This window comes from Epinephelus lanceolatus, chromosome 12, assembly GCF_041903045.1.
Source record: "Epinephelus lanceolatus isolate andai-2023 chromosome 12, ASM4190304v1, whole genome shotgun sequence".
Taxonomy (NCBI): domain Eukaryota; kingdom Metazoa; phylum Chordata; class Actinopteri; order Perciformes; family Serranidae; genus Epinephelus; species Epinephelus lanceolatus.
The window spans coordinates 9904559-9915949 of record NC_135745.1 but is presented as its reverse complement, the minus strand read 5'-3'; the positions used below and the strand labels follow the sequence as shown (position 1 = coordinate 9915949).

Genomic DNA, 11391 nt, shown 5'->3' with positions numbered 1-11391 from the left:
ACCTGTTGGCCAAACTGCAGAAGTACAAGACAAGAAACTTCATTTACTGTCCTCAGTGATTTATTTTTTTGACACACAGAGTAGAAAATATGGTTATAGACAGTCAGACAAACACCTACACATTTAGCAGAATCATGCACCTGCTATATTTCTACATGCTGAATTATGAACAGCTGGGTTTATACAGTATTGTTGAAGTGGGTGGGAGTCACTACACAGTCACATGGCAGTTTACAACTTGAAAACCTGATTGAATGAGTAATATAAAAAAAGAGTTATATTTTCCATATTATTGTCAGCATGAATAGGAATGAGACGCAGTCAAGCTGCAGTGTTACAGTGAGATTATACTAAGCAAAACTGGGGACAAAATAACAGAGTACACAGTTTGATCAGTGCATGCATGATGGTCTCTACAAGATGGTGATTATGGGATGTATCCATTATTACACAAAGAAGCAGGAATGTAGTTCAGCCTCAATGTCAGGGATAGAAACTTTCACACAAACATGTTACATTTACTGGAAGCTCCACTGAGTATTGCATATCTACATTTACGGAATAGTTTGACATTGTGGGAAATACACTTATTGACTTTACTGATGAGAAGTTGAGAAGACTGATACCATCCTGATGCCTGTACGCTAAATATGTAGCTGAAGCAAGCAGTTGTTTAGCTAAGTTTAGCTAACTGGCTTAACTATCTTTTCTACGGCTGGGCATAAATTGACACTTGTTTTCTAAAACAAGAAGAGCAACATTGCCCCCTCTTTGCCAGGAAACCAAAGTACATGAAAAAACACACAGAACACACTCAGTTAATCTGGGGGCTGATAAATGCTCTTCAAAACATCAGCAAATCTACAACAAATAGTAGGTCAGAGGTCAAAACTCAGGTGGAGTTTGCGTACAAGTTATCAGGGTTGCCACACCTTCTCCAACACCAAATTAAAGGTCTTTTCAAGGACTTTCAAGGCCCAGTTATCTCAAATTCAAGGACCCCACAAGGTATGGTTAGAGACATGGATCAAGGTTAATTACTGTTACAGCATTGCCAAGTTTATAGCAGGCTTTACAGAAGCACACAGATAACAAATTAAAAGATAGAGGCTTGAATTGTGCTGTGTAAGGCCGAATTTATACTCGTGCATTGAATCAACGCCACACCCTACGCCGTAGCTTGACGTGCAGCCTCCCCAGAAACTAACTACATGTTGCGGCGATGCAGACCTCTTGTCTATTTTTGTAAGTTGAAACCATTTCCCTCAGTGGAAATAAAACTTCACGGATAAGAAACAATAAATTGTGAAGACAACAAAGCCTCCCCAAAAATAGCATATAAAGTCTTGTGTGTGATTTATACTTCTGGATTTATCCTGGCTTCATATGAGCAGGGGTAATCTCTGCTCGTCGCTAGGCTAATTTATACAATGTCAAATGCCATTGGCTTGTGCTAATAACATTAGCATTTTATATTTGTTTGGAAAATGAGTTTAATATAAGACAGTTGTTTTGTCAGTGAACCTTGTGAGTTGTAATGGAGCTGAATTATGTCATGTTACCTTTGTTAAATGCTGCTGTTGTCCCTGGCTTCCTACAAGAAGAGGAAAAGTTTGCTAGCTGCAAGGCTAATTTATACAATGTAAAATGCCATAGGCTTGTGCTAAAAACATGTATAGCATGTATAGCATGTTGTATTTGTGGGGAAAATGTGTCTGGATTAACACAAGTGCTATGTCTGGGAATGCTGCGAGTTATAGTGAAGCTGATTTGTGTACTTGTGTTTGAAATTATCTCTATTAAGCCATGTTTAACCTGTGTTTTGGGTGTGTTTTAAATCAACTAAACTTTACAGCACCGCCGACCAGTGTTTTTGAGGTGTAACTGCAGAGTGACACAGACACACCACCGCAGAGGTATAAATGCCCACAACAGTGTTGGCCACGTGCGTAGGTCTGCAGCACGAGTATAAATCCCACCTAACAGTAATGGCAGACCATATCAAAAGAACTTCGACATTTATTCTTTGGCAAAATATCTAAATTCAAACACTTTAAATGATCCAAGTCTATTTATGTCTAATTTTAAAAACTTTCAAGGCCTTGATTGGATTTCAAGGACCCGTGGGAACCTGTGGCATCAGTCTTCTCAAAACTCTTGGCAAGAAAGCAAGTAATAAGTAGAGCAAGTAGAGTATTTCCCAAAATTTAAAACTGCTCCTTTAAGGTTGTGATTATACATAATGGCATCATTAGAAAAGTGTTTTCTTTTTTAAAAAGTATCAACATTTTAAAAGATAGTACACCATCATCATTCTTTTAACCACTGAACCATTGAAATATGTCGTTCCTACTGTACTCACTGTAAATGTACGGCATTATTAAGTGCTGTTGGTCAACATAACAGTGTCATATTACCAACCAGTCTGCTGCTTTCTACAGTACAAGCCAGTTTCACACTTGACTGGATTTTGTCCATCAAACACAACAGATTTAGTGAACACACCTTTCAACAGATAAAGTAACCAAACCCCAGTGTTTTTATTCATGGTGTTTCACTACAGTTGAGTAGTCCAATTCCCTCCAAAGTATTGTCAATTCAAAGGAAGCACAAGCCATTACCTGGCAATATAATCTCTATCAGCATCACTACAAACATGCTACTCCCACTGTGACCCATTACATCAGCACGTCTCAGCGGTCTTACAAATTGCCTGCACAACTACAAATTCACATCTATTTTCTTTTTTCATTCCATCCATCCAGCCTGTGTGTTTAGTAACTAAGACTGAAAGTAAAATCAGCTGTACATGAGCTACAGATTTGACTCTCTGCTTACTCCAACTCTGAAATACACCCCTGCCAACAGTCTGTTATTCTAGTGCACAGCAGAGCCACAGGGACATGAGAGCACTGGGTGATCACATCGCAGCACAGCACAGCGCCTCTACAGTGGATTTAGTGGGGTCAGTGCCCTGTTTATAGGCACCTCAGCAGTGGTGGTGCTACCCTCCAGCTACCAGACCACTGTGGACCACTGGCTTCATCACAATGGCAGCTGAAATCCATCTTGCAGCTCTGTGTCCACTGGCAGGAGTGTGTGGCAGGTTAGCTGTTCCTCTGCTCCACCTCCCTGTGGGTCGAGGAAGAAGAGCTCTGGCTGTCCTCAGTGTCGTTTCCATCTGCAGAAAAATGAGGAGAGGTAGGAAATTTACAGGATATAAATATTAGTAGGACTATATCAGTATTTTTGAATGTTTCAGGCTATATTCCTGGTACCCAATCATCTTTAACTTTTCAGCCAAGCTGGTGGCATGACTCTAGGGATAGCAATATCAGTATACTGGCCCAGCGGTGCACAGCTTTAGATGAGACTAAAACATCTCAAGATAAATTGGATATTTAAGGTCCACAGAGGATGAATTGTAATAACTTTGGTGATCCCCAGACTAATGACATTCCCACCAGCATCAGCTTCACTTCTTTAGTGCTAATTAGCAAATGTTAGCATGCTAATATGCTAACTAAGAAGACAAATTAGGTAAACATTACCTACTGAACATCAGCATGTCATCCTTGACATTATGAGCATGTTTCTTGGTAGTAGGGCTGGGCAATGTAACGAATATGATATATACCGATATATTTTCAAGTAAGATATAAATTTAGACAACACTGTTTATATTGATATAGGATCAAGTTACGTTACATGACATGAAATCACGGCTTTTCGCTAGTCTAATGTATACAATGTAAAATGCCATAGGCTTGTGCGTTAGCAAGTTATATTTGTTTGGAAAATTGTTTGTGAACCTTGTGAGCTGTATTGGAGCTGAATTTCGTAACGTTACCTTTGTTAAATGTTGCTGTTGTCCCTGACTTCATATGAGTAGACGAAATGTATCCTAGCCGCTAGGCTAATATATATACAATGTAAAAGGCCATAGGCTTGTGCTAAAAATATTAGTATGTTGTTTCTGTGGGGAAAATGTGTCCAGATAAAGACAAGTGTTTGTCTGTGAATGCTGTAAGTTATAATGAAGACGATTTGTGCACTTGTGTTTGACATTGTCTCTATTCAGCCATGTTTAATGTATGTTTTAGGTGCGTTTTTATTCAGCTACACTTCACAGCACTTCACAGAAACCCAGCCACTGACTAGTGTTTCAGAGGTGTAACTACTGTGCAGCTGCATATTTTCAAACAGAAAATACCGAGATATATATCATGTATCGCCAGTCAGCCTATAAATACCGAGATATGAATTTTTGTCCATATCACCCAGCCCTACTTGATATTAGTATTTAGCTAAAAGCATCACTGTGCCTAACGGGAGACTGTCAAAATTACTATAGCATGTAGACTCTTAACAGTGTTACATTGACAGCCTTTTCTCCTGCCATTCAGGAAGCAATGCACAACAATGTTGTACAAAAGTCAACTCACACAAGATAACTCTCTCTCTGAATCAAACATTTGTTCTCCAAGCCAGCTTTGTAGCTGCCCCTAAAAAAAGCAAAGTGCACAACAACACTAGGTATTTGCACGAATATCATTTACCAGCCTGCTAGACTTTGTGCAGTGAGATTTGGCATATGGTACAGAGCTAAAAAGCCAAAGCTGATGTTACGCAGATGTTACAGGTCACAAATAAGTGACGCACAACCAAGAAAAGACTGTTAGCTTTCACAATCTGTCTTTTAAAAGCTGAAAGAGCAAAAGTATCCTCATTTTAGCTGGAACACACCCCCTTCACAAACTCAATAAACAAATAAATAAATACAATTCTGAACCCTTTACAACTTTACTTACTAAAAAACTGTACACCTCTGTGTATGTATGATATTACTTTGCATTATGCATACACATTTACTACATCCCTGTTTACATTCTATTCATTTGCAATATTGTCTACCACAAATTTAAATTATTTTATGTTTTATTTATGTTTCTATTTTATGCCTATATTTTAACTATTGTATTTCTTGGGTTTTTATTTTGCTTTCTGTTGCCTGATTGTCTTTCTTTTTTTGAATACATATTCAATGGCCATTGTTGGAGGCTGAGATCTTAGATTTGTATAGGCAATGAATGCCTTTCTATAACTGTACAGCACAAGATAATAAGAAAGACAGAATTCATAGATTTTCTCTTAAAAGTGAAAATTTAACTTCTGTTTCATAAACACTTTCAAACATATCCAGGATCCATAGATAGTAGTAATAAAGTGACTGCACATATAAGTGTTAAGTTACGGTTTAACTTTTGGAGCACATAAAGCTTCTGATAACATACAGAAATACTTAAAAAAAAGCTTTTATTGCTACGGTAGATCCAAAGAGCAGGGTCATTTCAAACAGCATGGCTGATGCAAATTGGAAAACATCATTTTTAAGTCTTTTTTTCTTCAACAGTGCCTCTCTTTTCTTAAAATACACAATCCCTAAACTGCAGGGCACCTTCATTCATGGCCTCCACACCTGGCTCCAGGCCTGCTACACACAGAGACCCAGCAGAGCTGTTTCTAAACTATTCTTGTGAAAAACGATGCTATCATGAGAGTAAGGATGATGTTTAGAACAGTAAAAGGAACAGAGGATAAACAATAGAATCTTTAAATTTATATAAGTAACATTTTCCTCAATTTTCTATACAGATGTGTTATACCTTATCAGTGGCATCCTCTAAAACTACAGACAGTAAACCTGAAGGATAATGGGATTAGACTGTTAGAGCACAGTTTTGGTTCACAGTACACTCTGACTTACTGATTTACTGACTTTTATATTGATACCATCATGACACATTTTCTCAAACAAAGTAATTTGGTATGGTTGTGAATAACAATCTTGGAAACCTTGCTTTATCTGCAGCTTGTAGAATATATTAAGATGAAAGCTTAAGTGGAGATTTGTGTCAAAACCTGTGTTTTATTAACATAGTATGTACCTGCAATGATTTGGGGTGACAAAAAGTTACTATATGCTTTTTAAGGCAGTTGGCTAAAACCACATTATTTTTCTCTGATTTAGTGCCTGTCTCTTTAAGTTCCCCTCTGAAAAAGCCCAGTCGGCTGTGATTGGTCAGTGGTTCAGGGTCGACCAAATCTGTGCTTTTAGCATCTCTGCACCATCATTGCAGCCGGAGGAATAACGGTAATGGCACCATAGCGGCACTTTCTATCTTTATAGACTGTTATACTGGAAGTGCATTGCTAGGCAACAGCTTGGGTCCATGTTTACTTCCTGTCAGCTGATGTCATTCACAAACACTGCAAAACATTCCAACAAATAATACAAAGGGACCCATTTAGACTATTTATGTTTCAAGTTTGAGTTTAAAAGTTTCTGAAAATGGACTGTGTGCATTTCTCTGTGGATCGAGCATTTTTGTATTTAAAAGACGATGTGGAAATCTGACTGACAGCATTATGGGACCTTTAAAAAAAACTCTTACAGTTTCACCTCTGACATAGAACAAATCAGGTAAATAAAATGCATTAGTACACACAAAATCAGTTCAGAATAATCCACTTTAATGTGGTGCAGTAGTTTACCTCCCCCTCCTGCGTTGATGTGCAGCTGGGACAGGGACAGGGTGAGGGGCATTTCTCGTCCCTCGGGGTCGGTGGGACTCTGCAGAATGTCGTGCATGGCGTTCCTGCGTCCTGTCCTGCCGGAGGCGATGAAGTCTGCATACGTGGCCTCAACATCAGACATCGCTCGTGCATTGTTCACACAGCAACACCTACAAGAGGAGCAGCTGGAGGTTCAGCCCCATCTAGCACAGTGTGTGTGGTCATAGTGCATGATGCTCTTATGGGCAAGGCTATTTTATTTATGCAGCACATTTTATATCAGGTAAACTTGGGTAAATTTGCTTGAAAGACTGCATATTCATATACTATAGTATGGTAGTAGTATAAACGATATAGCCTACTATTCATATGCATATTTAATATGATATAACGTTATGTCACTCCACAAATATTGGTAGAACACACCTGACTGACACAAGACTGCAGTTTCGGGACATTTTCATTTGAATCACTACTCACTAGTTGTGCTTTTCATAAATGTTCACAGCTTTATAGCTTCCCAGTATTTGCAGCATCTCATGCTAACCCAGGCAGCCCATCCATGGTTAGGCCCACAAGTCAAGAATTAGATATAAACCCGGGCCCACAAGTCAAGTTAGATTCCCGAAATAACTCATGACGTAATTACATTATGTCTCAGTTCTGTTTCGGCCGTTTCTTACCTTCAGTGACAGCTCTACCAGTGTTGTAACCACAAGCTACACATCTAGGGAGTGACTTCACATACAACGCAGCGCCACGGGCCCGACATCACATCAAACCACCCAACAAAACAAACAACACAAAATAAAAAAAATACCGAATCCGACCCGCGACCAGAAGATAATAATCCCAAAGGCCTTACACTACATACCGCCGTGAGTCAATGCATGGCAGTCATTTAACGTTATTAATCACATCAGTAGGATGCTTTGCAAAGTCCCCAGTCTAATTCTCCTCCATAGCCATCGCATCTTCCTCCTTCGCGACCAATCAGCAGCCAGCAAACCGCATCTGCGCGCTGATTGGACAGGAGACACAAAAGGATGAGAGGAGAGAGCTCTGAGCAGCACCAGGCTTATGATGCGTTCAATGTCACCTCGTAAACCTTAGTTACCAGGCTAAAATATTTATTTGTATATCTATGATGCTGCTTTTCGGATGTTGCTTTTACAAAACAGTTTAAAAGTAATCGTTAAAGAAGCAGTACTTTACTTATAATAGAAATATTCAAATGGTTTTGCAGATTAGCATGGTTTTAGCTGATAAAACATGAAGAGGAAAAGTCCATGTTAATTAATTAATAGATCAGGGTTCACGTTGGCCTAGGATATTTAAAATTATTGACAACGGAGACTAACATATAGTTACAAATACAGGTAAAATCCAAGATTGCAAAGATAAAATATCAAGAATGAATTTACAATAATTATAGTGGAAATACGTGGAAAAATATACTACACAACTACTACATTTTTCATGTGCCCTGAACTCCTTGGACCTTCATTTCCCACAGGCCTCGAAGGCAGCTAAAAGCTATGTAACCACAGTATTCTTTTTATTTTATTTTTTCTTCATTAAATGCATTTTTATTCTTACCACAGCTAATGAATCTATAGCTTACACTGTCATTTGATGCAGCACAGGGGTAGCCATCTAAAATGCAGCTCAAATTTCAGAATAGTTAATTCATTTATTTTAAATGCCCTCTTTCTTTGGTAAAATCACTCATCATCCAGGGATCAAACAAAGACAGGCAAAATGGTTCATGAAAACCTTTTTTTTTTTGTCTTGATGTTTGCCCTCTCATGAGATTGAAGGTTGGGTCACATTTGGATTCAGTGTTGACTATATCTCTCTGAAAATACCCACTCTAAATCAAATTATTACACAAAAGAAGACATGCTGTGTGCTCAGTGACACAGAATACATTAGTGTGGAGGATATGTGCTCTGCTATGATGATGTGAAATTCGATTGAAACAAGATAATGCCAGGAGATCATTGTGTGCGATTCTTTTTTATACCACAGGATGGCGCTGCTGCCAGCAGGTAAACACAGCTCCCTGCATTCTACCTGCAATCACCACCGCAAATAAAAAAAAAAAACACATATAGCCTATATAAACAAAGACTGCCTTGGGTAAGTGACATTACTCCAGTTGTTATTTTACTGTCTGAGTCAGTCAACAATCGTTATATGAAAGTATACTTTATATGAAATAACAATGTGAGGGTGCCTTATATGTGAACTAAAGGGCCATTTCTGATATATTTTAGATATAATTTTTAAATCATATATTGAAATACCCTTAAATTAAGCACTGTAATCCTCTGAAGATGCTAAGGATTCAGTGTCTTGCTCACTGACACCAGTATCCATGCATTTTATAAAGCAGTTTTTCTGTACCAAGTTCATCCTGCTGTGCTGCACCAAGTGACATATTACAGGAATGTATCATTTCCCTCTGTGGGGAACCAACATCCAATGTCTGTATTCACCACATTCATTTTCTTTATAGTTCTATCTGTATTGTAAAGACAAAATATTGATGATTTAAGTTTCGTCCTGATGAGTTAAAGATAAATCATACAAAACTAACAGCTGCAATACACACACAAAAAAGAAATGTGTTGACATTGCCACACCCATGACTCCAGCTCACACACAGTATGAGCATCTTGTTGTTGTGGAAACATCTTCTCCTCTTTGTACTTGTGGCGCAGGGTTTCTGCAGCAGGACGCATTTGGGAAGTTTTTAAAAAAGGAATCTGATTAGTGGCAAAGAGTTGAGATAAGTTCACTTCCACCAGCTTCAGAAGCTTTACCTTCAGATCTGTGCTGGTGACAGGACCCACAGAGGCACAGCTCGCTTATTCACTGGCTGTCTGCACTGCTGCACTTTACCTCTCTGTCATCTGCCTTTATATATTATTCCAGCTGCACCTTGTCTCTCTGTGACTGATGTCTTCACAATGGCTGCTGCTCTATCAGCTGACAGGCCACCAGTCCATGAAATCAACAGAATTATGAAATTAAACAACTATTAGTCATAATTAAAATGTTCTGTACAGTCAGAGAAAAACTAATGTCATATCAGGTTGTTAAAGAGCAGTTTCAAGCCCCCTCCCCCCCCCCCCTTCCCTCTCCACTACTGTGCTTTATACTTCTACAGCAACACATTTCAGTAGGAAATATTGTTCTGTTTCTTCCACTGTTATTTGACAGCATTAATAACTAGTTAATTTTCAGATTAGGATTTTACTTATCTACTCTGTTATTCTCTCTGTGCTAAATCCACATCATGTTACACTTACTACCTTTCATTTTAAAAACAGTCTTAGTGTTACAGGGTTGCCTTTGTTGCTTCCCTGTTAGCTTAACTTTAAGCTTAGCCTATTTTACCAGCCTTTAAAAACCTGCAGTTGATACAGTCTTGCTAGTTGTGTTACGATGGCTCGTGTTAACTCTTCCACCTTTGCAAACATGGTGTCTTGAGCTTATTTATGTTTGTAGGCCCTATGTTCCCCAGCTCCATATCATCTTAATATAACTCATTTGAGTTTCACCAGTCCCTCCAGGGATTGATAAAACTAGAGATGGCAACAATTATTGCAAATACAGCCAATCCCTGTGAATTCTGCACGACCTTGCAATTTTGTCCAATCACCCAAGTTTACAGCAAATATGACTATTTAAAACGAGTAAAATTTCATTGTAGAGCTATGTGCAGCATACTGATTCACTCAGCCTCTCTTTGTCGTGAGACGACTGCAGGGGGAACCAGTGCTCACACACACACACACACACACACAGTGACAGGGCTAGCCATTAGCATCAAATGGCTAACGTTACCCAACATTCTTTAAAAGGTTTAACAACAGAGTCGAGCCATTTGGGTGTTGGTGTCGATTGTTAACCGCTGCTGCAAGGCTTCTGTCTAGGCAGTAAAATATACAGAGTTGGGATGAGATCATGTTATGCTGTGTTAGCTCATGCTAACGGTGCTAACTGGGCGGAAAGAGCAGGAGACACCATTCTTCAGCGCTGCATCGAACAGCAACAACAACAGTCGGCAATGAGCTGTTGCAGATTCTAACTCTGTGGGAAACAGTTAATGCTCATAATAATAAGCTGTGAATCCATGGCAGCATTACAACTATTTTTATGATTTTCACTTGCCCCCCAATTTTACTATAATAAAAAATTGTTTTTTAGAAAAGCTGCCATGGAATCAGACATTTGAGGCTGCAACAATCACAAAAACAGCCAACAAAATCCTGGAGGGACTGTTTTATGTTCTCATAAATGTTTTTCCTAAGGTAAACTGCTATGGTTCCCTGGGTCAAAATGTTGAAATCATCCACCTACAGCTTATTGCCTACTGACGTTAACCTAAAATTTATGGGCAAGATAATTTTCTAGACATTGATATCTCCACAGTGGCTGAGCTGATTTTTACCATCGAAACTACATTTGAAACATTTACATTCTGTTGTTCTTTGCATTTTGAACAGCAAAGCTAGCCCTTACCAATCTCTTACAATGTCCACTTATATCAAGAGATAGCCTATAGGACCCTGGGAACATAGCAATGACATCATGCCTGTCAATTCAATTACAACAGCTCATCTCTGCTAACGCAATCTATAGATATTACAGGCACTTCAGACGCACACTAGTAATAGGGGAGTTCATTATCTACAATCTGGTAATTGGCTAATCTGCGGGTACTGTCATTTTGTAAGAAGAATCAGGGCACTTAGGTACACTCCACCAATGTAAGGATGAAGCAGTCAAAGATCACAGTTGTTT

The 11391-nt window shown here is 38.8% G+C and overlaps 1 protein-coding gene across 1 annotated transcript; it reads right to left on the bottom strand.

Moving 5' to 3' along the window:
- Positions 1 to 42: 42 nt before the first annotated feature.
- Positions 43 to 7563, bottom strand: LOC117271736 (cAMP-dependent protein kinase inhibitor alpha-like). The gene is made up of 3 exons (XM_033650094.2): positions 7260 to 7563; positions 6556 to 6746; positions 43 to 3181 (listed from the first exon to the last, which is right to left on the bottom strand). The coding sequence occupies exons 2-3, from the start codon at positions 6716 to 6718 to the stop codon at positions 3108 to 3110; spliced, it is 237 nt and encodes a 78-aa protein (XP_033505985.1). The 5' UTR covers positions 6719 to 6746; positions 7260 to 7563; the 3' UTR covers positions 43 to 3107.
- Between the last annotated feature and the right edge of the window lie 3828 nt (positions 7564 to 11391).

Bases quoted from the DNA above. Each gene is read 5' to 3' on its own strand.
- LOC117271736 (XM_033650094.2), bottom strand. From the start codon at position 6,718: ATGTCTGATGTTGAGGCCACGTATGCAGACTTCATCGCCTCCGGCAGG. The intron at 3,182-6,555 runs GTAAACTACTGC...ATTTTTCTGCAG, and splicing joins CATCAACGCAGGAGGGGGAG to ATGGAAACGACACTGAGGAC.